Source organism: Mobula hypostoma, chromosome 20 (genome assembly GCF_963921235.1).
Source record: "Mobula hypostoma chromosome 20, sMobHyp1.1, whole genome shotgun sequence".
Lineage (NCBI taxonomy): Eukaryota > Metazoa > Chordata > Chondrichthyes > Myliobatiformes > Myliobatidae > Mobula > Mobula hypostoma.
In genome coordinates, this window is record NC_086116.1 from 49,433,107 (window position 1) to 49,458,704 (window position 25,598).

Below are 25,598 nucleotides of genomic sequence, written 5' to 3' on the forward strand. Positions count from 1 at the left end.
TTATAGTTAGAAATATGTACTTTCTGATGTAAAACATTAAACCATTGAATAGAATAAATGCACTTTGTAGCAGGATACAGGTTGACCTCAAAGCTGCTTTGGATAAAATATGTGAACATAAAAAAATGTAGAATTCCAGCATGGAGAGCATTACAGTGTCTGTCAAGACACACTGCAGTTAAATTCCTGCATGCTGATAAGTGCTTGCCTGTTGCATTCAAAATCAATATGGCACAAACTGTACTGTTGATAGCCAGAACACAGGGAAAACCTCAGCCAACAACAGTGAGATGAAATCTCTCATTATCAGTTTGGTGAAATCAACCTTTCGTGTTTTTTGATGGACATTCACCATGATGATCCCTGCTTACCAGCATCAAGTTTCAAATTCCTCAGTTAGCAAAATACCATAACACCAACTGCACAGATAATAAAACATCAATTGATTTAAAATAATCTATCTGCTTGGAGGCCATACAAGATTCTATTTAACATAGTAGCAGGAAAATGTATTTACACATTATAATATTTCAAGCTGCTTCAAAGGAGAATGAATAACAGATACATTTTCATAAAATATAAAATATTGACAAAAATGTTGTCATTCTTCTTCACAGAATAAATCATTTTGTTTTTTACCATGAAGATGTTTATTAATATTTATTAATGCAAATTAATAAGTGTCAATTGACCAGGACAATAGAATTCCCATTGGAGATCTTCATCATTATATGAAATCTGGACAGGACTTGGTCTTATTGTACCAAAGATGAAAAATATTTACTCCTTCAAACACTAAACAAAACAAGTACCAAGAAGACACAAAAACAGCAGTCCATATTTATTTATTTTGGTCAATTAAAATAGAAGAAAATTGATTTCATCATGAACAATAATGAGAAACTCTCCTGTTGGGGTAGGGTGGAGGCGGTCTAAATTACAGCAGACAGCTTAAAACATGAAAGATTAGCTAAAGCTAAATCTGTACAGTATCACATTCCAAGGAAAGGACTACATAGAGAAAAATAATTGCAAGTAAATACATTTCTGACAGCTTTTGTGCGAAAATGATGTTATTAGATTGGAACAGATTGTATTGAGTTCCTGCTGTCAATAATTAACACATAGCTCCAAAACACTGAAGAGTTCGTGGTAAATAGTTCAATCTAAAGATCCATTCTGACCAATCAAGATATTTTCATCCGATCTCATACTGTGCCAACACCTGCTTGGACAAATCCAATACAGCCAAAATGCCTCTGCCACTTATTAGTGAAGTAGATAAAGCAGTATGAGTTGGTGCAAACGCATTGATCATTGCTCACAATATCCATATGGTTGTGCATCTGGTCTCATAAGAAATCGTACAAGTACCTTACTATATCAAAGTTTACGGTCCTAGAAAGGGAAAAATACAGTTGGTTATTAAATTCATTACACATGATTTAATAGTAAATTCATTGATTACAATAATTATAACTTACCTACATTAAAAAACTCAATCTGTGCATAGTCATACCTATCTTCATCTGTAGTCTTAACACCACAATGTAATTTAGTGACCTGATCAATTCAGAACAAAATCCTTAAACCACAACAGCTCAGTAATATTCTTCTTGAGTGCCCCCTGTACAGAAGGGGCCATAGATATTGTATGCTTGCCAACATCCAAGTTAAACATGGGAACAGTGTGGTGTGAAGAGGGATCTGCCAAAGAGAATCATATTTTGGGGGGGGGGCCTAGAGGGGAACTGCACACAAGAAAGAAGAGGCCTAAAATTTCCTTGTGGGACTTCCAGATGAATTTGTGAGTGCAAATGCAAGCTGCACTAGGCCATAAAGCTTCAATAGACAATAGACAATAGGTGCAGGAGTAGGTCATTCGGCCCTTCGAGCTAGCACCGCCATTCACTGTGATCATGGCTGATCATCCACAATCAGTATCCAGTTCCTGCCTTATCCTCATAACCTTTGATTCTGCTATCTTTAAGAGCTCTATCCATCTCTTTCTTGAAAGCATCCAGAGACTTGGCCTCCACAGCCTTCTGGGGCAGAGCATTCCATTTATCCACCACTCTCTGGGTGAAAAAGTTTTTCCTCAACTCCGTTCTAAATGGCCTACCCCTTATTCTTAAACTGTGACCTCTGGTTCTGGACTCACCCATCAGCGGGAACATGCTTCCTGCCTCCAGCGTGTCCAATCCCTTAATAATCTTATATGTTTCAATAAGATTCCCTCTCAGCCTTCTAAATTCCAGAGTATACAAACCCAGTTGCTCCAATCTTTCGACATATGACAGTCCCGCCATCCCGGAAATAAACCTTGTGAACCTACGCTGCACTCCCTCAATAGCAAGAATGTCCCTCCTCAAATTTGGAGACCAAAACTGCACACAGTACTCCAGGTGTGGTCTCACCACCCTGTACAGCTGCAGAAGGACCTCTTTGCTCTTGTACTCAATTCCCCTTGTTATGAAGGCCAGCATGCCATTAGCTTTCTTCACTGCTTGCTGGACTTACATACTTGCTTTCAGTGACTGATGTACAAGAACACCTAGATCTCGTTGTGCTTCCCCTTTTCCTAACTTTTAGGTAATCTTAGGTACATTTAGGTAATAATCTGCCTTCCTGTTCTTACCATCAAATTTTAATATTAGATAAACCGCATGGCTAAATACAGTCAGAGCTCACTTTAATGTCTGTGCCATTTATGTCTTTCTCTGTATGACCATATATTTTTAAAAATGAGACTTCAAGGATATCTGTTAAAGATTCTTAATAATTCAGCTCAAATTCTTCATCAACTCTAACAATAAAACTGCAGGAACTGAAACACTTGTCACTGCTATCTAGTGAGCTGCACCCAGACACTTGCTATTTAGTGAAAGGTATTTTCACATATGTCCCTTTTACCTAACATGTTACTAAGAGCATGGACTTCTGCCTAAACACAATGGGTGTCATCAAGAGTCATTTCAGAGTGTACTATTTCAATTTCAACTTTTGTGTCTTGGAATGCAATCCCCTTCTTTCAATGCCAAAATGAGAAAATGTTCAGCCACTTTCTGACTGCAAATTAAAGTACAGAAACAGCATTTGAAAAAAAAAGAAAAATGGTCTCGTGTTTTCCCAGCATATATGACAAATAAACTCTTCTCAGGCTTCCAGTCAGGCACAGGTATCAATTTTAACCAATGTTTCGATGACAAACTCTGCCATCTTCATCAAGGATGTTACCTGGGCATGTCAAGTCCAGGGGTATTTGTACCCCCCAAGTCCATCCCTCCTGATCGGTTAGTCCTCATCCAATCAGGTTTCTGCTGTCCCACCTTGTTTACAATCGACTTCCAGTTCTTACTTAGGGTGAGGCCTTAGTCTTTGTTAAAATTCTTTTCCTCTAGCTTTATTTCAATGGCTTCCTTCACCAGGTGGTCCCAAAAGCCATTGGGTGTGGTACAGTAGTCTTGTGCCGGTCAATCCTATGGCTATGGTCTTGACTGGATGTGCCCAGTCATTATCTTTGATGCAGATGGCAGAGTTTGTCATCAAAACTTTGGTTAAAATCAATACCTGTACCAAGCTGGAGAAGAGTTTATTCATAATATTTTTAAACATTTTCTCAAATGAATTATTGAGACCCAAGTAAGAACAATAGCAGAAAAGTATGAAACTTCACACTTTGGGCCATTATTACAAACTTCATTTGGTGCTGATGATATATTTTTGAGAAGATTTAGTAAGTGATTAAAACAAACATTTTCTTTCATTAAGTTACTTTAAAATAACTCATACATACCCTTCTGTTTTACATTGAAGAATTAATATCACCAACGTTCAAAGTTTCATCAAGTACCTCAACCTAAGTTGGATTTCTATTGCAATGATCACATTTATCTTTTCTAATATGATACAGCAAAAATTTTGCATCACTCTTCATGCCATGACTCCCTGTGTCTTAGCATTAATAAAATTACAGGAAATTTGAACTATGCTCATAATTGGGTATTATGGAACTACAATTTGCATTCCATCTGTCAGCTAAGTAAGTCCAAGCAAATATTATACGTTCTCTCAAGACATAATTTGTACCAGGCTTCAGCCAAACAGTTTCTGACATTAACACTTGAAAATCTTTCACAGCCATCGAAACTTTAACTATGCCACTGTTTACAGGGCAGACTGAATGATCAATATGAATGAAAGGCATTGTCATTTGTTGACCTTGCCCACATACTTTCTATGGATCCCACTCTAAAGCTTGCACTCATTATACAGTCATTTGGCAAAAGCAATTCTATAGGGGATTTAGGGCTTGGGAGAGGGAGAATAAATCTTGAAATTGCTCTGAAAAAATGTTACTGAGCAACGAAATCTAAATCAAAGTATTTGATTAGATGTAATGTCATCCACATGAAGCGACATAAAGGATAGATCAAGAAAAAGATAATTAAAGAATACTTTTAAAAAGCCACAACAGCAATTAAAATGTGAAGAAATGACAGTCCACACCTGCAAAACTTAATTGTCAGTGCTAAAGCGATCCTATGGTAGTGATTAAGATTACCACACTGCTAAAATTAATGTGCTAAAGTGAACAAGTCCCACTTTTTCTAGTGAGTATAATGTACATCGAAAATGCCATTACATCGACATCCCATATTTGAATGCCAAGTACCTTGGTGAAGTAATGTCATTGCAAAACCTCTGGTGGAGCAGGGATCTCAATAAATAACTGTTTGATTTCCACATTTAACTCTACATAACATAGCCACTTGCAGTAGCTATCATTGTGCGTAACTTCAAGGGTAGTAATCTCTGATTGCTACTTGTGCTACGCGCCTATGAGTAAGTATAGGATGATTTAGCAGGTGAATGTGTGGCTGAGGAATTGATGCCGGGGCAGGCATTCAGATTTGAGGATCATTGGCATTTTCCCTGGGGAAGTATAACCTGTACAAAAAGGACGGGTGAAACTTGAACATGAGGGGGACCAAAATCCTTACAAGCAGATTTGCTAGAGCTGTTGGGGATGGTTAAACTTATTTGACAGGGTATGGTAACCAGAGTGACAGGTCAGAGGATGGGGCAGCTGGTGTACAGGTAGACACAGATGTATAGAGAGACTATGAGGAAGGATAGGCAGTTCATATAGCAAAATTACAATCAGTGGTATGGGTTGCAATGTGTCTAGTTTTATGCAAGAAGTTCTAGGACCAGATAGAATATCCCCCAGGTTACTACGGGAAGCAAAGGAAGAGATTGCTGCACCTTTGGCGATGATCTTTACATGCTCACTGGCCACAGAAGTGGTAGCAGATGATTGGAATGTGACAAATGGTTTTCCTTTGATCAAGAAGGGGAGTAGGAATAACCCTGGGAATTACAGACTAGTGAGTCTTACTTCAGTGGTGAGCAAATTATTGGAAAAGATCCTTAGAGACAGGATGAGGGGTAATCAAGCCTCAGAAACCTGATTGAATTCCTTGAGGATGTAACAAAGCACATTGATGTATGTAGAGCAGTGGATGTGGTGTATATGGATTTTAGCAAGGCATGTTATAAGGTTCCCCATGGCAGGCTCATTCAGAAAATCAGGAGGCATGAGATCCAGGGAAACCTAGCAGTGTGGATACAGAATTGGCTTTCCCATAGAAGGTAGAGGGTGGCAGTAGATGGAGTGCATTCTGCCTGTTGGTTGGTGACCAGTGATGTTCCACAACAATCTGTTCTGGGACCTAGCTCTTGGTAATTTTTATAAATGACTTGGATGAGGAAGTGGAGGGATGGGTTAACAAGTTTGCAGATGACACAAAGATTGGTGGGCTTGTGGATAGTGTGGAGGATTGTTGTAGGTTGCAATAGGACATTGAAAGGATGCAGAGCTGGACTAAGACGTGGCAGATGGAGTTCAACCCAGAAAAGTGTGAAGTAATTCACCTTGGAAGGGCAAATGTCAAGGCAGAATACAGGGTTAATGACAGGATTCTCGGCAGTGTGGAGGAACAAAGGGATCTTAGGGTCCATGTTCATAGATCCCTCAAAGTTGGTGCGCAAGTTCATAAGGTTGTTAAGAAGGCATATGGTGTGTTGGCTTTTTTTAGGTGGTGGATTGACTTCAAGATCCATGAGCTTATGTTGCAACTTTTTAAACCCTGGTTAGATTCAGTTTGGTTGCCTCGTTATAGGAGAGATATGGAATCCTCAGAGGGGCTGCAGAGGAGATTTACCAGGATGCTGCCCAGACTAGAGAGCATGTCTTGACAGTGAGCTAGGGCTTTTCTCTTTGGAGCAAAGGAGGATAATAGGCACCTTGATAGAGATATTTAAGGTGATAAAAGGCATAGATCAAGTAGATAGCCAAAGACATTTCCCAATGGCGGAAATGGCTAATACAAGAGACATGATTTTAAGGTGATTGGAGGAGAGTATAGGAGGATGTCAGAGGTAAGTTGTTCTTTAACAGAGTGGTGGGTGCACAGAACACACTGCCGGGGGTTGAGGTAGAGACAGATACATTAGGGGTGTTTAAGTAACTCTGAGATAGGCACATGGATTGTAGAAAAATGGTGGGCTAAGTAGAAGTGAAAGGTTAGATTGATCTTAGAGTAGGTTGAAAGGTCAGCACAACATTATAGGCCTAAGGGCTGTACTGCACTGTAATGTTCTATATTCTATGTACTGTCATTTGCTTCTCTCCACCCCTCACTCTTCTTCAGAGCTTGAAACATATTGGATTTCTAACTTTTCTTTTTCCTCATGAAAGATTGTTACCTGAAATATTAACTATTTCCCTCTTCACAGATGTTTTCTTACCTGCGGTGGCTCTTCAGCATTCTACATTTGTAAAGCAATTATATACTATTAAACCTTGTCTGCAGATAATCCAAAGGATCAGCTTTATAATTATAACACAAAAGCTGCCTTTTCAGTCTTTATGATTCAGCAATAGAAAACACTTTGTATACCTGGCAATTGCTCTGATGAAGTCAAGACTTGCAGTGCATTTATATTTTGGTCCATCCAGCTGATCATCATGGCCAACAAGGGTTAATAGTTGAAGGGCCACCAGGGTTGTGATCTGAAAAGGAAAGGAAAAATACCAATTATTTTACGTCATTCCACAACATGAAATTGAAATAGACTAGAAAAGAAACAAATGCTTACATTGTGCAATGGAAATATTCAGAACAACAATTATTACTGCTATCGAATTAGTACTCCCAATTGACTGAATAATTCTTGTAGCAATCTGAAAAACTACATACGATAAACAGTCAGAAGCAAGTTACATCTTATACAGTATATTGTAAACAGACCAACAGTGATGCCCCAAGTTCCAAAATTGCATTCATTCCTCTATTGTTGGCCCTCTGCTTTTCAGTTGCTTTGATCCTCTGGTTTGTTGCAATTCATCACTACCACATTGACCAAGTTTTCATACAGCTTGTTTTTTTCTAAAAATGTATCAAAATTAATTCATTTCCCATAATAAGAAATCAAATAAAATACCTTACATAGCATGGAGCCATTTTGAGAAGAAAATTTTTTTAAAAACTTGCCTTCAACATGACAGTATGTACAGTCAGTACTGTACTGACATGTGAATGTGGATTATGTGGTCATGCTACTAAAGTGGAACATAAACCATTAACATTCTAATTCAGTAGTGAGACTGCTGTGCAGTGAGCCAAAGCTGATATCCATGCAGTCAGTGTATATGTTACAAACCAACCCCCCAGCAATGCAACAGCCAATTTTGCTTTATTTTCTTCAATTATATTCCATTTGTAAATGTAAGAAATACTGTAACCATCAAAAGGTCACCAAAGATGTCAGGAATAAAATATCTTCTTATGACTATCTATGAAATGTAGAGCAGCCATTTAAATAAAATTTTACAGTTTTCAGACCATTACTCGCAAAAAAATGCTTCACTTACATTTCATTACACTACTTGTTCAACTCAGTTCAGATTCATTAACACATGTACAGTGGAAACATGGGAAGGATGGGGGTGAGGAAAGAATTAATCTGTGGTTATGGCTATTTGATCATAAATGAGAACCAAACCATGCATATCTTAAATTGGACAAGTACAGTTCGAGATGGATCATCTGCTAGGCAGGAAAAGCATTGGCAATGATCCAAACATGAATACATACACACTGCTACAAAACCCCTACTGCAATCAAAACTACATTAAGTTCTGGTAATGCAAGTTGCTACAGAGCTTGATTTAAATTCTCTCATATTAAGTATTAACTTTTTCAAATGTAAGAAGTTTAGAACTGTGGATTAATAAATATAATACATCAGAATTAGGTTTGTTATCACTGACGTTTGTTAACTTAGCAGCAGCGGTTCAATGTTATACATAATATGGAAAGAAAAAATAAGTTTATTACAGTAAGAACATATGTATATTAAATAGATTAAAAATAGTGCAAAAACAGAAATAGTAGTTTTTAAAAAGTGAGGTAGTGTTCATGAGTTCAATGTCCATATAGGAATCATATGAGAAAGGGGAAGAAGCTGTTCCTGAATGGCTGAGTGTGTGCCTTCAGGCTTCTGTACCTCCTTCTCAACAGTAACAATGAGAAGAAGGAATACCCTGAGTGATGGGGGTACCCAATAATGGACGTCGCCTTTCTTAGACACCGCTCTTTAAAGTTGTCTTGGATACTACAAAGGCTAGTATATAAGCTGGAGCTAATTTTACAACTTTCCATAGCTTCTTTCGGTCCTGTGCGGTGGCCCACACCCCCATACCAGACAGAAAAACAACCTGTTAGAATGCTCTCCACAGTACATCTATAGAAGTTTTTGAGTGTTTTAGGAGACAAACTAAATTTCTTCAGACTCCTAATGAAATATATCCACGGTATTGCCTTCTTTATAGTTGCATTAATATGTTTGGTCCAGGTTAGATCTTCAGAGCTCTTGACACCCAGGAACTTTAAATTGCTCACTCTCTCCACTTCTGATCCCTCTATGAGGATTAGATCATGTTCCCTCGTCTTACCCTTCCTGAAGTCCACAGTCACCTGTTTCATCTAACTGACATTGAGTGCAAGGTTGTTGCTGAGACATCACTCCACTAGTTGGCATATCTCACTCCTGTACGCCCTCTCATCTCCATCTGAGATTGTACTAAAAAAAAACGGTTGCATATCAACAAATTTATAGATGGTATTTGAGCTATATCTAGCCACACAGTATAGAGGGTATAGAGAGTAGAGCAGTGGGCTAAGCACATACTCTCGAGGTGCACCAGTGTTGATCATCAGTGAGGAGGAGATCTGCACAGATTGTGGTCTTCCACTTAGCATCTCAAGGATCCAATTGCAAAGGGAGATACAGAGCCCCAGGTTCAGTAATTTACTAATCAGGATTGTGGGAATGACGGTGTTAAACATTGAACTATAATCAATGAATAGCATCCTGACATAGGTGTTTGCATTTCCCAGGTGATCTAAGGCCGTATGAAGAACCATTGAGACTATGTCTGCCGTAGACCTATTGTGGCATAGGCAAATTGCAGTGGGTCCAGGTCCTCACTGGGGAAGGAGCTCATTCTAGCCATGACCAACCTCTTAAAGCATTCCATCACCATAGATGTGAGTGCTACTGGGCGATGGTCATTAAGGCATCTCTTTTTTTTCTTTTTTAAATCTTTTTATTGAATAAGTATACGAAGGGTGAACCATAAAGGCACTAATACACTGTTAGAAATCACAGGAGATATTAATACAGAAGAAAAAATTGATACAAACAGTGCAATTTAAACAAAAAATAATATGGTAAAATAATAGTATACTAAGTTTTATATATATATATATATATATATATATATATATATATATATATATATATCAATAGAGAAAAGGAAAAAAACCCAAAAAAAAACCCACCGTGAAACTAAACTAAAAGCAAAACAAAGCAATGGGCTAACTTGGAAACAGGTAGAGTCAAAGAACTTAAAATCACCTCCTCAAACCCGATCTCCATTAAAAACAGTTTAAAAAAAAGCAAGAAAGGAATATAAATATGGAACAAAAGAGAAAAAAAAATTACATTAAATGAAAATATTGAATAAAAGATCTCCAGGTCTGTTCAAATTTAAAGTGAGGAATCATAAAGATTACTAATTTTCTCCAACTTTATAAGCATAATATCGTCTGAGAAAACCAAAGAAAGGTAGTTGGAGCATTAGGCTCTTTCCAATGTTGTAAGATACATCTTTTCGCCATTAAAGTAAGAAATGCAATCAATCTACGGGCTGAAGGGGAGAGATTACTGGAAATTTTAGGTAATCCAAAGATAGCAGTAATAGGATGAGGAGAGATATCAAAATTCAATACCTTTGAGATAATATTAAAAATGTCTCTCCAAAAAGTTTCCAGAGTAGGACAAGACCAAAACATATGAGTTAAAGAGGCTATCTGCCCTGGACATCTATCACGAAAAGGATTAATATGAGAATAAAAAAGAGCTAATTTATCTTTGGACATATGTGCTCTATGAACAACTTTAAATTGAATTAGGGAATGTTTAGCACAGATAGAGGAAGTATTGACTAATTGTAAAATCTGCCCCCAGTCATCCACGGAAATAATAGAACCCAATTCTTGTTCCCAATCTGACCTAACCTTATCAAATGGAGCTTTCCTGAGTTTCATAATAATATTATAAATAATAGCCGTTGCACCTTTCTGACATGGATTAAGGTTAATTATAGTATCTAAAATATTTGTAGGAGGGAGCATTGGAAAGGAAGAAAGTATAGTACTTAGGAAATTTCTAACTTGAAGATATCTAAAAAAATGTATTCTTGGTAAATTATATTTATTAGATAATTGTTCAAAAGACATAAGGGAACCATCTAAAAATAAATCCAAAAACCGTGAAATACCCTTAGTCTTCCAAATTTGAAACGCACGATCCGTGAAAGAGGGAGGAAAAAATATGTTACCTAAAATAGGGATCGCTAGCCCAAATTGGTTGAGATCAAAAAATTTTCTGAATTGATACCAAATACGCAAGGTATATTTAACTATCGGGTTAAAGACCAGTTTGAGGCGTTTCAAATCAAAAGGAAGAGAGGAACCTAAAATAGAGCCAAGTGCATAGCCCTCAGCAGATTGTAATTCCAATACTACCCATTTAGGAATGGATAGCGTATCTTGGTCAAGTAACCAAAATTTCATATGTCGAATATTAATTGCCCAATAATAGAATCTAAAGTTAGGTAAAGCTAGACTTCCATCTCTCTTGGCTTTCTGTAAATGTATTTTACCCAATCTTGGGTTTTTATTTTGCCAAATAAGTGAAGAAATTTTAGAGTCAACTTTATCAAAAAAAGATTTTGGAACAAAAATCGGTAATGCCTGAAATATATATAAAAATTTTGGCAGAATAAACATCTTAACTGCATTAATATGACCAATCAAAGTTAAATATAATGGAAACCATTTAGATGAAAGTTGAGTAATATGATCAATTAAGGGTAAAAAATTAGTCTTAAATAAATCTTTGCGTTTACAAGTAATTTTAATCCCAAGATATGAGAACTAATTATTAATCAATTTAAACGGAAAGTTATGATACAATGGAAGTTGTTTATTAATCGGAAAAAGTTCGCTCTTACTAAGATTTAATTTATAACCCGAAAAAAGACTAAATTGTGCTAATAAATCTAAAGCAGCAGGGACAGATTTTTGAGGATTAGAAATATATAAAAGTAAGTCATCAGCATAGAGTGATACTTTATGGGGCTTTAAACCACGAGTTATCCCAATAATATTTGGAGATTCTCGAATGGCAATTACAAGAGGTTCTAATGCAATATCAAATAATAAAGGACTAAGAGGACAACCTCGTCGAGTACCTTGAAAAAGAGGGAAAAAAGGTGAGCTTAAAGAGTTAGTACGGACCGAGGCCATAGGAGAATGATATAACAGTTTGATCCAGGATATAAATTTCGAGCTAAAATTAAACATTTCAAGCACCTTAAATAAGTAAGGCCATTCTACTCTATCAAAGGCTTTTTCAGCATCTAAAGAGATAACGCACTCAGGAACATTTTGTGAGGGGGTATAAACAATATTTAACAGTGTGCGAATGTTATAGAAAGAGTAACGACCTTTAATAAAACCCGTTTGGTCTTCCGAAATAATAAAAGGGAGTACATTTTCTAATCTGTTTGCTAATAATTTAGAAAAAATTTTAGAATCAACATTTAATAAAGATATTGGTCTATAAGATGCACATTGAGCAGGATCTTTATCCTTTAATATTAGAGAGATTGACGCTCTATAAAAGGATTCAGGAAGTTTACCAAGTTTTAGTGAAGCCTCCAAAACCCTACAGAACCAAGGGATTAATGAAGGTGCAAAAAACTTATAAAATTCCACGGTAAACCCATCAGGGCCAGGAGCTTTCCCCAGGTTCATAGAGGAAACAACATTTTTAATCTCACCAGTAGTAATGGGAGTATCAAGCATAGAAGACATATCCTGTGAAATCTCAGGGAAATCTAAGTTATCTAAAAAGTCATTCATATATTTAGAGTCTCGTAAAGACTCAGATTGATATAAGGAAGAATAAAAATCAAAGAAGGTTTGATTGATCTCCGCATGATCAAATATCAGTTGATCATTTTGATTATACATCTGATTAATTTGAGATTTAGTATAATTAGACTTCAATTGGTTAGCCAACAGTTTACCAACTTTGTCACTGTGTACATAAAATTCACTTCTTGTTTTCTTTAATTGGTTTACAATCGAGGACGAAAGTAATAAACTGTGTTCCATTTGAAGTTCAGTTCTTTGTTTATACAACTCCTCAGAGGGAGCTGTATCATATTTCTTATCAATTTCCTTAATCTTGTCCACAATTACCAACTCCTCCTGCTTCAACTTCTTCCTCAAAGCAGCAGAATACGAGATAATCTGACCACGAATATAAGCTTTAAAAGTATCCCAAAGAATGTTCACAGAAATATCCTCTGTGTAGTTGATTGTAAAAAAGAGATCAATCTGTTCATTCATAAAGTTAATAAAATCCGAGTCCTGAAGCAGCAACGAGTTAAAACGCCATTGTCTATTATTTTGTGTATTAACCTGAATTTTAATAGAAAGCTTGAGTGGAGCATGGTCCGAAATGGTTATAGAATCATAATCACATTTAATCACTGAAGAGATAAACCGAGAGTCAATAAAAAAATAATCAATTCTTGAATAGGAATGGTGAACATGTGAAAAATAAAAAAAATCTTTTTCCTGAGGATGCAAAAAACACCAAATATCCGTCGACCCAGAATCAGAGAGGAATGAGTTAATCAAAGTTGCAGATTTATTGGGTAAGGTCCGTAGAGGAGCCGAACGGTCCAAAACTAGAGATAAGCAAGTATTAAGATCTCTGCCCCAGATCAATGAAAACTCATTCAAATTCGGGAACCGATTAAATAATGATTTATAAAATTCCGGACAGTCCATATTGGGAGCATAAACATTAACCAAAACTACCTTTTTATTGAATAGTAGACCACTAACCAGTAGAAATCTACCATTCGGATCAGAGATAATATCATGTTGTACAAAAGTAACAGAGGAGTCTATAAAAATAGAGACGCCTCGAATCTTAGCGTTAGAATTCGAATGAAACTGTTGTTCCTTCCAGAATTTAAAGAAACGAAGTCTATCCCCCCTCCGCACATGGGTCTCTTGTAAAAATAGAACATGTGCTTTAAGTCTCCGGAATACTTTAAAAACTTTTTTCCTTTTAATAGGATGATTAAGACCATTAGTATTCCAGGAGACAAAATTAATAATAGACTCCATAAACCCTAAAGTCAACCCGCAAAAAAGAGGATTGACGATAGGTTCGACCCAAGAACCGGGAAAGGGAACAGAACAAACCAGAGATGATGGGAAGGAGAACGCAACCAATGCTTCAGTAATGTAAATAGCCCAAGAAGAAAAAAACTGAAACGTGAAGCCCCTCCCACCACCCCCCACCCCATGACCCCAAGGCTAAATCTAAAGCAGACCCGCCAGAAAGAAGCAAGCACTAAAACTACCCCCATGACTTCCGATAGACTCTCCCTAAAAATAGTGTAAATATAAAAAAGATCAGCTAATTATAAAACAGTAAAAAAAAACAAAGATCAGTTAAGACAAACACGATATAAAACAGAGAAAAAACCAGAATATATAAAGAAAACCGTAACAAACCACAGACGCTATGATAACCAAAAAAAAAGGAACGAAATTATTAATATAAACTAGTTAGGAAAACCTACAGAAAAGAGTACAATTAAAGACTACGAAATTTAAGGCCTCAAAGGAAATACACGAAATGATGCTGAGGGAATAACCACCCAGAATCCCCAGGGAAAAAGAAAGGGATGACGCAGTTAGAAAGGAAGTTTGGCAACCATATTAATTAATCAAAAATAAACTTTTCTGCCCGTATAAAGCAACGAAAAATTAAACCCGACAGATTCACAACCTCCGATCAAACGGAGATAATTAAAAATTACGATTAAGATGTTGAAGGTGAAAATTGATCCAGATAACTCTGGGCATCCAACGGAGATTCAAAAAAACGAAAAGCTCCGTCAGGCATGCGGATCCTTAAATGCGCAGGGTAGAGCAGTGCTGGTTTTAAATCCATCTTGTAGAGTTCCGACATCACAGATCTGTAACGAACCCGTTGATCCCGAATCTGTTTGCTGAAGTCCTCCACGAATCAGAACTGAAGATCCAAAAAATCAATGTAACCTTTAGATTGAACAAATCGAAGCAGTTTCTCCTTGTCTTGAAAGTAATGAAAGCGTAAAATGACATGTCGAGGTTTATCTGACTTAGACGAATATGATGGAACTCTGTGAGCCTGATCCAATAACGGTGGTTGGTCAGGAAATACGGTAGGGAATGAATCTTTTAAAAGTTGAGAAAAAAACTTTATAGGGTTGTCAGATTCAACAGCTTCACAAACACCAATAATTCGAATATTCTGCCATCGCATTCTGGATTCTAAGTCAGAGTTTTTAAAAGTCAGAAAGTCCAGTTTTTTCTTCATTGTAGTAATTGTTTCTTCAATTTTCTCCATCTTGAGTTCATTTTGTTGCGTGGATTTTTGAAGATTAGATATAGCCGACTGATGTTCCGTGATAGATGTTTGCATTTTATCGATTGAATCGGCAATTTTCTGGAAATTATTTGAAATTTCCGCACGAATCAGCTCCGTTATAGAGGTTGAAATTTCCCTTTGAATTAGATCCAAAATAGCTTTCAGAGTCAACGGTGGTTCAGTCGGAGGGAGATCGGTACCTTTCGGTCTAACTGGAGGTTTGCCGTCTTTCCCGTTCTTGGACATAGCGGACCTTAAAAACATCCGAATATCAAAAGGCCCAATTTATTTCAGATTATTGTAAAAGTCGATGCTTTAATGGTTAGTTAAATACAGCTGATCATAGGAAAAAAAACTCAGAGGTAATGGAGCGAGTCAAGAGCACGACTTCACTCCATGAGCTCTACCGGAAGTCTCAAGGCATCTCATACCACTCTCCTTAAGCACTGGTATAATTGTTGCCTCTTTGAAGCAGGTGAGAACTTCTGACCATAGCAGTGAGAGTTTCAAAAAGTCCTGGAACACTCCCGCCAGTTGGATGGCACAAGTTTTCAGAGCCTTACCAGGTACTCCATCAGGGCCTGTTGCCTTACATTTTACATAAAATTCAAAGAGTGATAATAAATGTTGTTGGATAAATGAATCAGGAGCAAGGGAGGAGGCAACTCACAGGTACGTGTGTGAGATTTTAAAAAGGAGTGTTTGCGAACTTTCGCCATGTTCTGGCAGCCTAATCAAATAGCGATTCCTTAATAAGGGTAAATAAAAATAAGATAGGGATAAGCAGGGCAGCCATTGTTTGGATGATTCTGTGTTAGAGTGGAGAGGCTTTGGCTCATCAGGCTTCAGCAAGCACAGGCATCGGTGAGGTAAGTATCTGGTAAGTTTCTTCTTCTTCATTCTTCACCTTTTAGTACATAGTTAGAGCAGTGACGATGGCTCCAGGGGCTGTATTGTGCTCATTGTGTGAGATATGGAATTCTGGGATCCCCCATAACTACTTCTGCACTAGGTGCACCAAGCTGTAGCTCCTTAGGAATCATGTTAAGGAACTGAACGTTCGGCTCATACAGGAAATTAAGGAGGTGATAGATAGGAGCTACAGGAAGATAGTCACCCCTAAGTTGCAGGAGGCAGGTATCTGGCAGAGGGAAAAGAAATGGACTGACAGTGCAGAGTACCCCAGTGGCCATTCCCCCCTATAAGTATACTACTTTGGATACTGTTGGGAGCAAGCAGAATCTACCAAGGGGAGCAAGGAGAAGCCGCAGTGACCAGGTCTCCAGCACTGATCGTAGTGTTGTGGCTCCAAAGGGAAGGTGGGTAGGGGAGGACTGCAGTAGTGATGGGGGCCCAATAGTTAGAGGAGTAGACACAAGATTCAGTGGACACAATAGAGACACACAGATGGTATGTTGCCTCCCAAGTGTCAGGGTCAGGGATGTTTCGGATCGGGTCCATGGTATTCCTAAAGGGGGAGGGTGAGCAGCCAGAAGGCTTGACACATATTGGCACCACTGACATTGGTATAGGTAGAAAAAGAAACAGTTGTGGCAGGGCTTGAACGCTATCACTTCATATAAAGTTAAATCAGGTGACATAGGTCACAACAGGGCTTCGCTTCCAGATGAGCTCAATGCCTTCTACGCTCGTTTTAACCATCTAAATATGGAGGAACCATCACAAACTACCACAGCCCCAATGATCCTATGATTTTGGTCTCTGAAGCCAAGGCATGAGCAGCCTTCAGGAGGGTACACCCTCGAAAGCATCCAACCCAGACAAGGTATCTGGCCAAGTACTAAAGACCTGTGCTGATCAACTGGCTGGAGTGTTCACTAAGATCTTTAACTTCTTGCTTCAGAAGGCTGAGGTCCCAACCTGCTTCAGGCAGGCTTCAATTAATTTGACGACCAAGAAGAATATTGTGACCTGCCTCAATGACTATTGTCCAACAGCACTTACATCCACAGTGGTGAGGTGCTTTGAGAGGCTGATGATGAAACTTATTGACTCCTGCCTGAGAAGCAACTTAGAACCACTCCAATTTGCCTACTGGAGCAACAGGTCCAAAGCAGATGTTATGCCTTTGGCTCTTCACTCAACCCTACATCAGAATGCTGTTTATCGACTACAGCTCAGTATTCAAAAACATCATCCTCTCAAAACTGTAATCAAGAAGCTCCTAGACCTTGGCCTCAATACCGCCTCATTTGCAGAAACCAGTCAGTTCAGATTGACAATAACATCTCCTCCATGATCTCCATAAGCACAGGTGCACCACAAGTGTATGTGCATAGCCCCCTGCTCTACCTGCTTTGCACTTAAGACTGTGTGGCTAAGAACAGTAACAATGCCATACTCAAATTTGCTGATGACACCACTGTCGTAGGCTGAATCAAAGGTGGCAATTGATCAGCATATAGGAGGGAGATTGAAAGTCTGTCTGAGTGGTGCCATAACAACAACTTCTTACTCAATGTTAGCAAGACCAAGGAGCTGATTATTCACTCCTTAAGGAGGAAACCAGAAGTCCATGACTAAGTCCTCATCAGAGGATCAGAGAAGAGGGTCAGCAACTTTAAATTCCTCTGTATTATTATTTTGGAGGACCTGTCCTGGGCCCAGCACGTCAGTGCAATTATGAAGAAAGCACAGCAGCAACTTTACTTCCTTGGGAGTTTGCAATGATTCAGAATGACATCTAAAGCTTCAACAAACATCTATAGATGTGTAGTAGACCACGTACTGAATGGCTGCACCACAGCATGGTATGGAAACACCAATGCCTTTAAATGGAAAATCCTATGAAAAGTCGTGGATGTGGTAAAGACCTCCCAACCACTGAGCACATCTACATGAAACACTGCTGCAGGAAATCAGCATTAATCATCAGGGAGCCCCAGCACCCAGGACATGCTCTCTTCTCCCTGCTGCCATCAGGAAGGAGGCTCAGGATTCACACCACCAGGTTCTGGAGCAGTTACTACCCTTAACCATCAGGGTTTTGAATCAAAGGGGATAACATCACTCAATTTCACTTGCCTCATCATTGAAAATTTCCTACAGCCAATGGATTCACTTTCAAGGACTTTTCACCTCATGCTCTTGATATATATTTCTTATTAATTTACTATGATTACTTCAGTTTGCATTATTTGTCTTTTGCACATGGGTTGAACACCTCAAGTTGTTGTGGTCTTTAATTGATTCTGTTATGGTTATTATTCTCTAGATTTATTGAGAATGCCTGTAAGAAAATGATTAACAGGGTTGCATATAGCGATATACATGTACTTTGTTCATAAATTAACTTTGAGCTCCTTAAGAGAGAATTTAGGGAGCTAGGTAGAAAGCTGAAAAGCAGGACTCCGACGTAGTAATGCCTGGGTTGCAGCCCGTGCCACGCACCAGAGAGAGCAAGAATAGGATGATTTTGCAGATGAATGCATGGCTGAGGAACTAGTGCAGGGGGCAGGGTTTCAGATATATGGATCATTTGAATCTCTTCTGGGGAAGGTTCGACCTGTACAAAAGGGACAGGTTACACCTGAACCAGAGGGGGACCAATATCCTTGCGGGCAGGTTTGCTCAAACTGTTCAGTAGCGTTTGGCAGTGGGATGGGAACCGGAGTGAGAGGGGAGAGGATGTCAGGAAGGACAGGCTGAGGATAAGGCAAAATTGAAATCAGTGTGATGAGTGCAGTGTAACAGGGGGACAAAATCAAAAAAGGGTGAACAATTACAGGACTGAAGGTGTTATATTTGAATGCAAGCAGTATATGAAATAAGGTAGATCACCTTGTAGCACATTTAGAGAATGGCAGGTATGATACTGTAGGTATCACTGAGTTGTGGCTGAAAGAAGAGTACAGTTAGGAGCTTAACATCCAAGAATACATGTTGTGTCAAAAGGGCAGGAAGGTAGGCAGAGGGAGAGCGTGGCTCTGTTGGTAAAAAAAAAAATCAAATCCTTAGAAAGAGGTGACATAGGATCGGGAGATGTAGAATCATTGAGGGCAAAGAAACTGAAAGGGTAAAAAGACCCTGATGGGAGTTACATACATGCCTCTAAACAGTAGCCAGGATGTGGGGTAGAAATTACAGTGGGAAAAAGAAAATGAATGTCAAAAGGGCAAGGTTACAATAGTTGTGGGGTCTTCAATAGGCAGGTAGATTGGGAAAAATCAGGTTTTGCTGATTTTGGATCCCAAGAGAGAGAGTTTGTCGAACGCCTGAGATGGCTTTTTAGAGCTGCTTGTGGTTGAGTCCACCAGCTTTTCTGGATTAGGTGTTCTGCAATGAACCGGATTAATTAAGGAGTCTAGGGTAACGGAACCCTTAGGAAGCAGTGAACATAATATGAACGAATTCACTTTGCAATTTGAGAGAGAGAAGCTGAAGTCAAATGTATCGGTATTACAGTGGAGTAAAGAGAATTATAGAGGAATGAGAGAGGAGTTGGCCAAAGTTGATTAAAAAGGGGACACTAGTGGGGATGACAGCAGAGCAGCAATGTGGAGTTCAGATACCCTTTATTTTTAGACTTTAGACACTTCTTGGTAAAGCTGGCAATTACAAATAACTGTTGTATTACTTCAGAGACTAGGTTTATCTTTTGAAATATATCTAGATTTATTTAATATTCTTTGAAAGAAACTTTGAAGTGGTTTCATTAGCTCCTTTGCTTTGGCATTATTGTACAATTTCTTTATCATTAATTCATGGCATATTTTGAAAGATCTGTTGAAATAGTCATCAGTAGTTTCAGGATATAACTTGAGGTACTTAATTATTGAAGGAACCTTCTAGTATGTCAAATCTAGAACTAAGAAATAATCATTGGCCATTCAGCCCCTTGTTCTACTCTTCATCAGATCATGGAGAACCTATACTTCCTTTTAAACACATATGATTCACAGCCACTTGTGTCCTCATACATAAAAAATGTATCTCATTCACTCTTGGAAATGAAAGTGGCTACTGTCTGGGTAAAAAAATGTTATTGATGACAACTGTCTTTTTGGTAGCCTTAAAATTTAGGGAAAAAATCAAATATATAATGTATATATTAGATTATTTGACCTGTAGGGCATGTAATACTCTGCTCGGCAAATAATATGCAGATACCTTGACTAATTGAAGTAATTTTCCAACTTTCCCAAGTAGGAAAAAAAAGTTTTTTTTTCCAGGTTGCCATTTGAGTAGAACTATATAGTATACATCTATCTTATACATAAGACCATAAGGCATGGGAACAGAATTAGAATGATCCATTTCCCTTCAACTCCATTCTTCTGCCTTCTTCCTGTAACCTTTCACGCCCTGGCTTATCAAGAATCTATCAACCTCTGCCTTAAATACACCCAAAGACCTGGCCTCCACAGCTACCTATGGCAACGAAGTCCACAGAATCATCTCACTCTAGCTAAACAAATTCCTCATCATCTCTGTTCTAGATGGATGCACCTCTTTTCTGAAGTCTGCTCTCTGGTCATAGACTCACTCACTATAAGAAACATCACATCCACTCTGTCTAGGCCTTACAGCATTTGATTGGTTTAAGTGAGATCTCATCCCACCCCCCAGCTGCCAACTCGAGTACAAATACTTAATAACCACCAAACAGATGCAAATACTTTCCACTGAAATAATTTACTTGTAGTGCAAGAAGCTCATGGCTTCAATGTTTGTGACAAATAGGTCCATCTGGTCAGCTACCTGTGTTTCTTTCCTCTCTTCTCAACTACTTGATAAAATGTCTCCTTAACATTCTGTTTGCTTTAAAGTTACTACCTTTCCTTGTTATGATCCTCTCTCTCACTGCACCTATTCCTGCTCCACAATTCTATCCCAACCTTAGAAATGATATGGCCTCTATCCCTAATGGTAATCCATGTGTCTGTGACTAGGATAGATCATCCTTCCTTGACCTATCTAGATGACCATAAGCAACTTCTTCAAACATCACCTCCAAATTATCCACAAGAGCACTGATTCCTATGCACATTTGTAAAGCTCAATGTCATCCCTACTTTTTTTGACTCATCCAGTGGCTCTTGGTAACACTAGTTTAATGCCCAGCATTCAAGAGCAAAAATGTCCTTCAATTGGCACAGCAGAAGCCAATTGCCTCTGTCCTCCCGAAAGTCTCTTCCCTGATCATGATTCAGTCTATCTCCTCAGCAACTGACCTAGCGGAGCCTGACCATTTGCAACCTTGCTTCTTCATGGAAATGGTCCTCCATGCACATCTGCTCTGCCTAACTATTCAGTTAACTAAGAATAAAACCCTGATCACTTTTCAAATTCACAGATTTCAAACAAAACCCAATAATTAGGTAGAGGAAAACCTCTTCTTCGGCTCTTCATTTTAAAAGAGAGGTTTAGCATTTTTAGCATTCCAGGTTACTTTGAAAATACTTGGTGTCATGAACTTGTATAAAATATTTTGCTTGAGTTTCTGTCATCTTCCCATCTGCATTCGATCATAGTTCATGAGCACAATGTGCTTCGATATTACATAGCACCCCAGTGATCAGGATATGAAAGAACCACTGGAAAGTTAATTAACAGATAATACTGAATTTAAATCTATGACAATCCAGTTTGATGAGGATTTGTAAGAGAAAAGGAAAAAGCTGATATTTAGAAATTGTAGACAAAGCATTAGGTTTGAAGAATGACAGCGAATTTTTAATTTTAATTAAATTGAAGGCCTGCAACTCTGACTGCTGCTCACTAAGACAGCAGTGAGGTTTCCAAAAGCTTGCAAATGCAGAAGTATAAATTTCTTTTGAAAGCATATACTTTGACCTTAATTTTTGAAACTTAACATAGTACTTTCATAAAATGACTGCACCATCTAGTTTATAATCAGATAAGCAGTCACCCTCGTTAATTTACTTCATGTGGTATTTGAACCATTAACCCATGGTAACAGTTTGATTACATTGTATAGTAACGGAAGTAATTATATTTTTCCAGAAGTTAAAGAATTTGCTACTTCTGTAAGATCTAAGAAATTCTTATACATTAAAATGACACTAGCATGCTAAATAATGATTTACAAAGTGTAAATACCAATATACAGTATGTTCTGAATTAACCTCTGCATATGTCAGTTAAAAATGACAACTGAAAAGATAGAATTGTAATTAATGACAAGAACTACAGTTTGTATTTAATAATTTAACAGTGCAGAACTCACAAACAACTATACCTAGTCTCTCTGGTCCTTTCAGCAAGGTCAAAGTCAAAGTAAATTTATTATCAAAATATATATATGCCACAATATACTACCTAAGATTGATTTTCTTGCAGGCATTTACAGGAAATAAAGAAATACAATAACATTTAGAAAAAACAACACACAAAGACAGACAAACCAATGTGCAAAAAACAACAAATCATGCAAACTATATAAAAAGCAAATAAATTATACTGAGAACATGAGTTCAAAGTTCAAAGTAAATTTTTTATCAACGTATGTACATGTCATCATATACTACCTTGAGATTTATTTTCTTACAAGCATTTTCAGGAAAATAAAGAAATACAATAGAACTTATGAAAACTGTACATAACAAATTACGACAAACAACCAATATGCAAAATAAAATAAATCGTGCAAATAATTAAAAAGGTAAAACTATAGTAAAAGTTAAAAGTTAGGGATTCCTTGAGGGTGAGCCAGGTTGTAGAGTCAATTCAGGATTGAGGTAAGTGAAGTTATTCATGCTGGTTCAAAAGCCTGCTGGTTGTAGGTAATAAATGTTCCTGAACTGGGTGGTGTGTGACCAAAGGCTCCTATAACTCTGTTCCCAATGTTATTGGCAAGACTATCAATTGCACTGGCACTCACATCTACTGAGATGAAGTGCTTTGAGAGGTTGGTCATGGTTAGCTCACCCTGCTCTTCTTGGGCACTGGTATGATTGTTGCCCTTTTCAAGCAGGGGAGAACCTCTGACCGCAGCAGTGAGATTGAAAATATGCCTGAACACTCCCACCAGTTGGTTTGCACAGGCTTTCAGAGCTCTACCAGGTACACCATCAGGGCCTGATGCCTTACAAGAATTCACCCTCTTTAAAGATGCTCTGAGTTGGCCTCTGAGAAAAAGATTACAGAATCATCAGATGCTGTAAGGATTTGCACAGGTGTAGTTTTATTCTCCCTTTCAGACCATGCATAAAAGGTGTTGAGCTCATCTAGGAGTGAAGCATCATAGCCATTCATGATGTTAGGTTTCACTTTGTAGGAAGTACTGGGCTACACACCCTGCCGGAGCTGACGTGCATCTCTAACCTCAATCAGAATTACTCTTTCACCTTTAAAATAGCCCTTCGTAGGTCATACCTGGACTTCTATAGCGCTGGATCACGGGTCTTGAATGCCACAGATCTAGTCCTATGCAGCCTCCGAATCTCCTGGTTCATCCATAGCTTTTGGTTTGGGTGTGTCTGGTACATTCTTGAAGGCCAACACTTATCTATACACGTCTTGATGAAGTCAGTGACAAATGCGGCGTATTCATTCAGACTCGAAGATGAATCTTTGACTATTGTCCAGTCGATTAACTCAAAGCAGTCTGATCAGTGCCTTATAAATTCTCAGCATTACATCCTTGTTTTATATTTGAGCCCTCTGGAAATGAATGCTAACAGTGTATTTGCCTTCCTTACCACCGATTCAACCTGCAAGTGTACCTTTAAGGAATCCTGCACGAAGATTCCCATGTCCCTTTGCACCTCTGATTTTTGAATTTTCTCCCCATTAAGAACATTTTTTGGGGAAGCATAAGAACCAGAGACCCAGCAGCAAGATTCAGGAAAGTGTGAGAAACATTACCAGCTGACTCAAAGGCCGAACCATTGTGATTTCTCAAGTCAAGTTTATTGGCATTTTAACCATAAGCCGCTGGTACAGAACACAGTAAAAACGAAACAACGTTCCCAAAGGACCTTGGTGCTACATGAAACAACACAAAACTACACTAGACTGCGTGAGACAGCACAAGGCTACACTAGACTACGTAAAACATAAAAACTGCACGAGACTACAGACCTGCATAGGACTACATAAAGTGCACAAAACAGTGCAGGGCAGTACAATAATTAATAAATAAGACAACAGGCACAGTAGAGGACAAATTACAATATAATAAATGATGTACATGTCAGTCTAGACTCTGAGTATTGAGGAGTCTGATGGCTTGGGGGAAGAAACTGTTACATAGTCTGACCCCGAGAGCCCGAATGCTTCAGTACTTTTTGCCAGATGGTAGGAGGGAGAAGTTTGTGTGAGGGGTGCGTGGGGTCCTTCACAATGCTGTTAGCTTTGCGGCTGCAGTGTGCGGTGTAAATGTCTGTAATAGTGGGAAGAGAGACCCCGATGATCTTCTCAGCTGACCTCACTATCCGCTGCAGGGTCTTGCGATCCGAGACAGTGTAATTCCTGAAGCAGGCAGTGATGCAGCTGCTCAGGATGCTCTCAATACAACCTCTGTAGAATGTGGTGAGGATGGGGGGTGGGAGATGGACTTTTCTCAGCCTTCGCAGAAAGTAGAGACGCTGCTGGGCTTTCTTGGCTATGGAGCTAGTGTTGTGGGACCAGGTGACATTCTCCGCCAGGTGAACACCAAGAAATTTGGTGCTCTTAATGATCTCAACAGAGGAGTCGTCAATGTTCAGCAGAGAGTGGTCACTCCATGCTCTCCTGAAGTCAACAACCATCTCTTTTGTTTTGTTCACATTCAGAGACAGGTTGTTGGCTCTGCACCAGTCTGTTAGCTGCTGCACCTCCTCTCTGTATGCTGACTCATCGTTCCTGCTGATGAGACAAGCGGATGGTTGCTGAATGGTTGGATAGAGGGTTAATTAAGTTTTACTATATACTAAAATTGACAACCCAGCTTAGTTTCAACAGAAACACTACTCAGCCTACAGAGTTATAAAGCAATACAACAAAAAAAATACAGGCTCTTCGGCCCATCAAATCTGTGGCAACTATGGATCCCACCAAGCTAGTCCCAATTTCCTGCATTCAACACGTATAGGCTCCACCCTTCCATGTACCCATCCAAGTGCTTCTTGAATTACTAGGACAGAAAACTGTTGCCAATCAGCTTCTAACTACTGTCTGTCACATGCATTTGTATGGCAGTTAGACACAACATCGTGCTTAGAGCAAACAGTTTTTAAATAGCATCAGTTGCATGTATTTGTGTTCAACAAGCAGTGAGGTTTGTCACTGATAGTTGATGAGAAATAAGTTGTAAGGCAATTCAGAACTGTTTTGTTTACTACAGTTTCAAGCATAGGCTTGGAGATGCTAGGAACAGCCAGGAGTGAAAATGAAACGATTTCACTACTTCAATAAGTTAGGAACTTCAAAAAATTTGAGGGATCAGCAATCATCTTGAAAGTTACAATGAAAATAAAGATTTGGAGGATGCAATC

At 38.5% G+C, this 25,598-nt stretch overlaps 1 protein-coding gene across 2 annotated transcripts in view; it reads right to left on the minus strand.

The window, feature by feature from the left end:
• Positions 1-836: 836 nt before the first annotated feature.
• orc5 (origin recognition complex, subunit 5) overlaps positions 837-25,598 on the minus strand; it is an 89,672-nt gene continuing 64,910 nt past the window's right edge. Inside the window, exons 14-16 of one of the 2 annotated variants that reach the window (XM_063072854.1) lie at positions 6,966-7,078; positions 1,485-1,563; positions 837-1,398 (exon numbers count right to left, since the gene is read on the minus strand). In XM_063072854.1, coding sequence (XP_062928924.1) covers positions 1,485-1,563; positions 6,966-7,078 — 192 coding nt within the window. In that variant the 3' untranslated portion in view covers positions 837-1,398. The remainder of the gene's footprint in view (positions 1,399-1,484; positions 1,564-6,965; positions 7,079-25,598) is intronic. The other variant, XM_063072856.1, reaches the window with a different exon arrangement.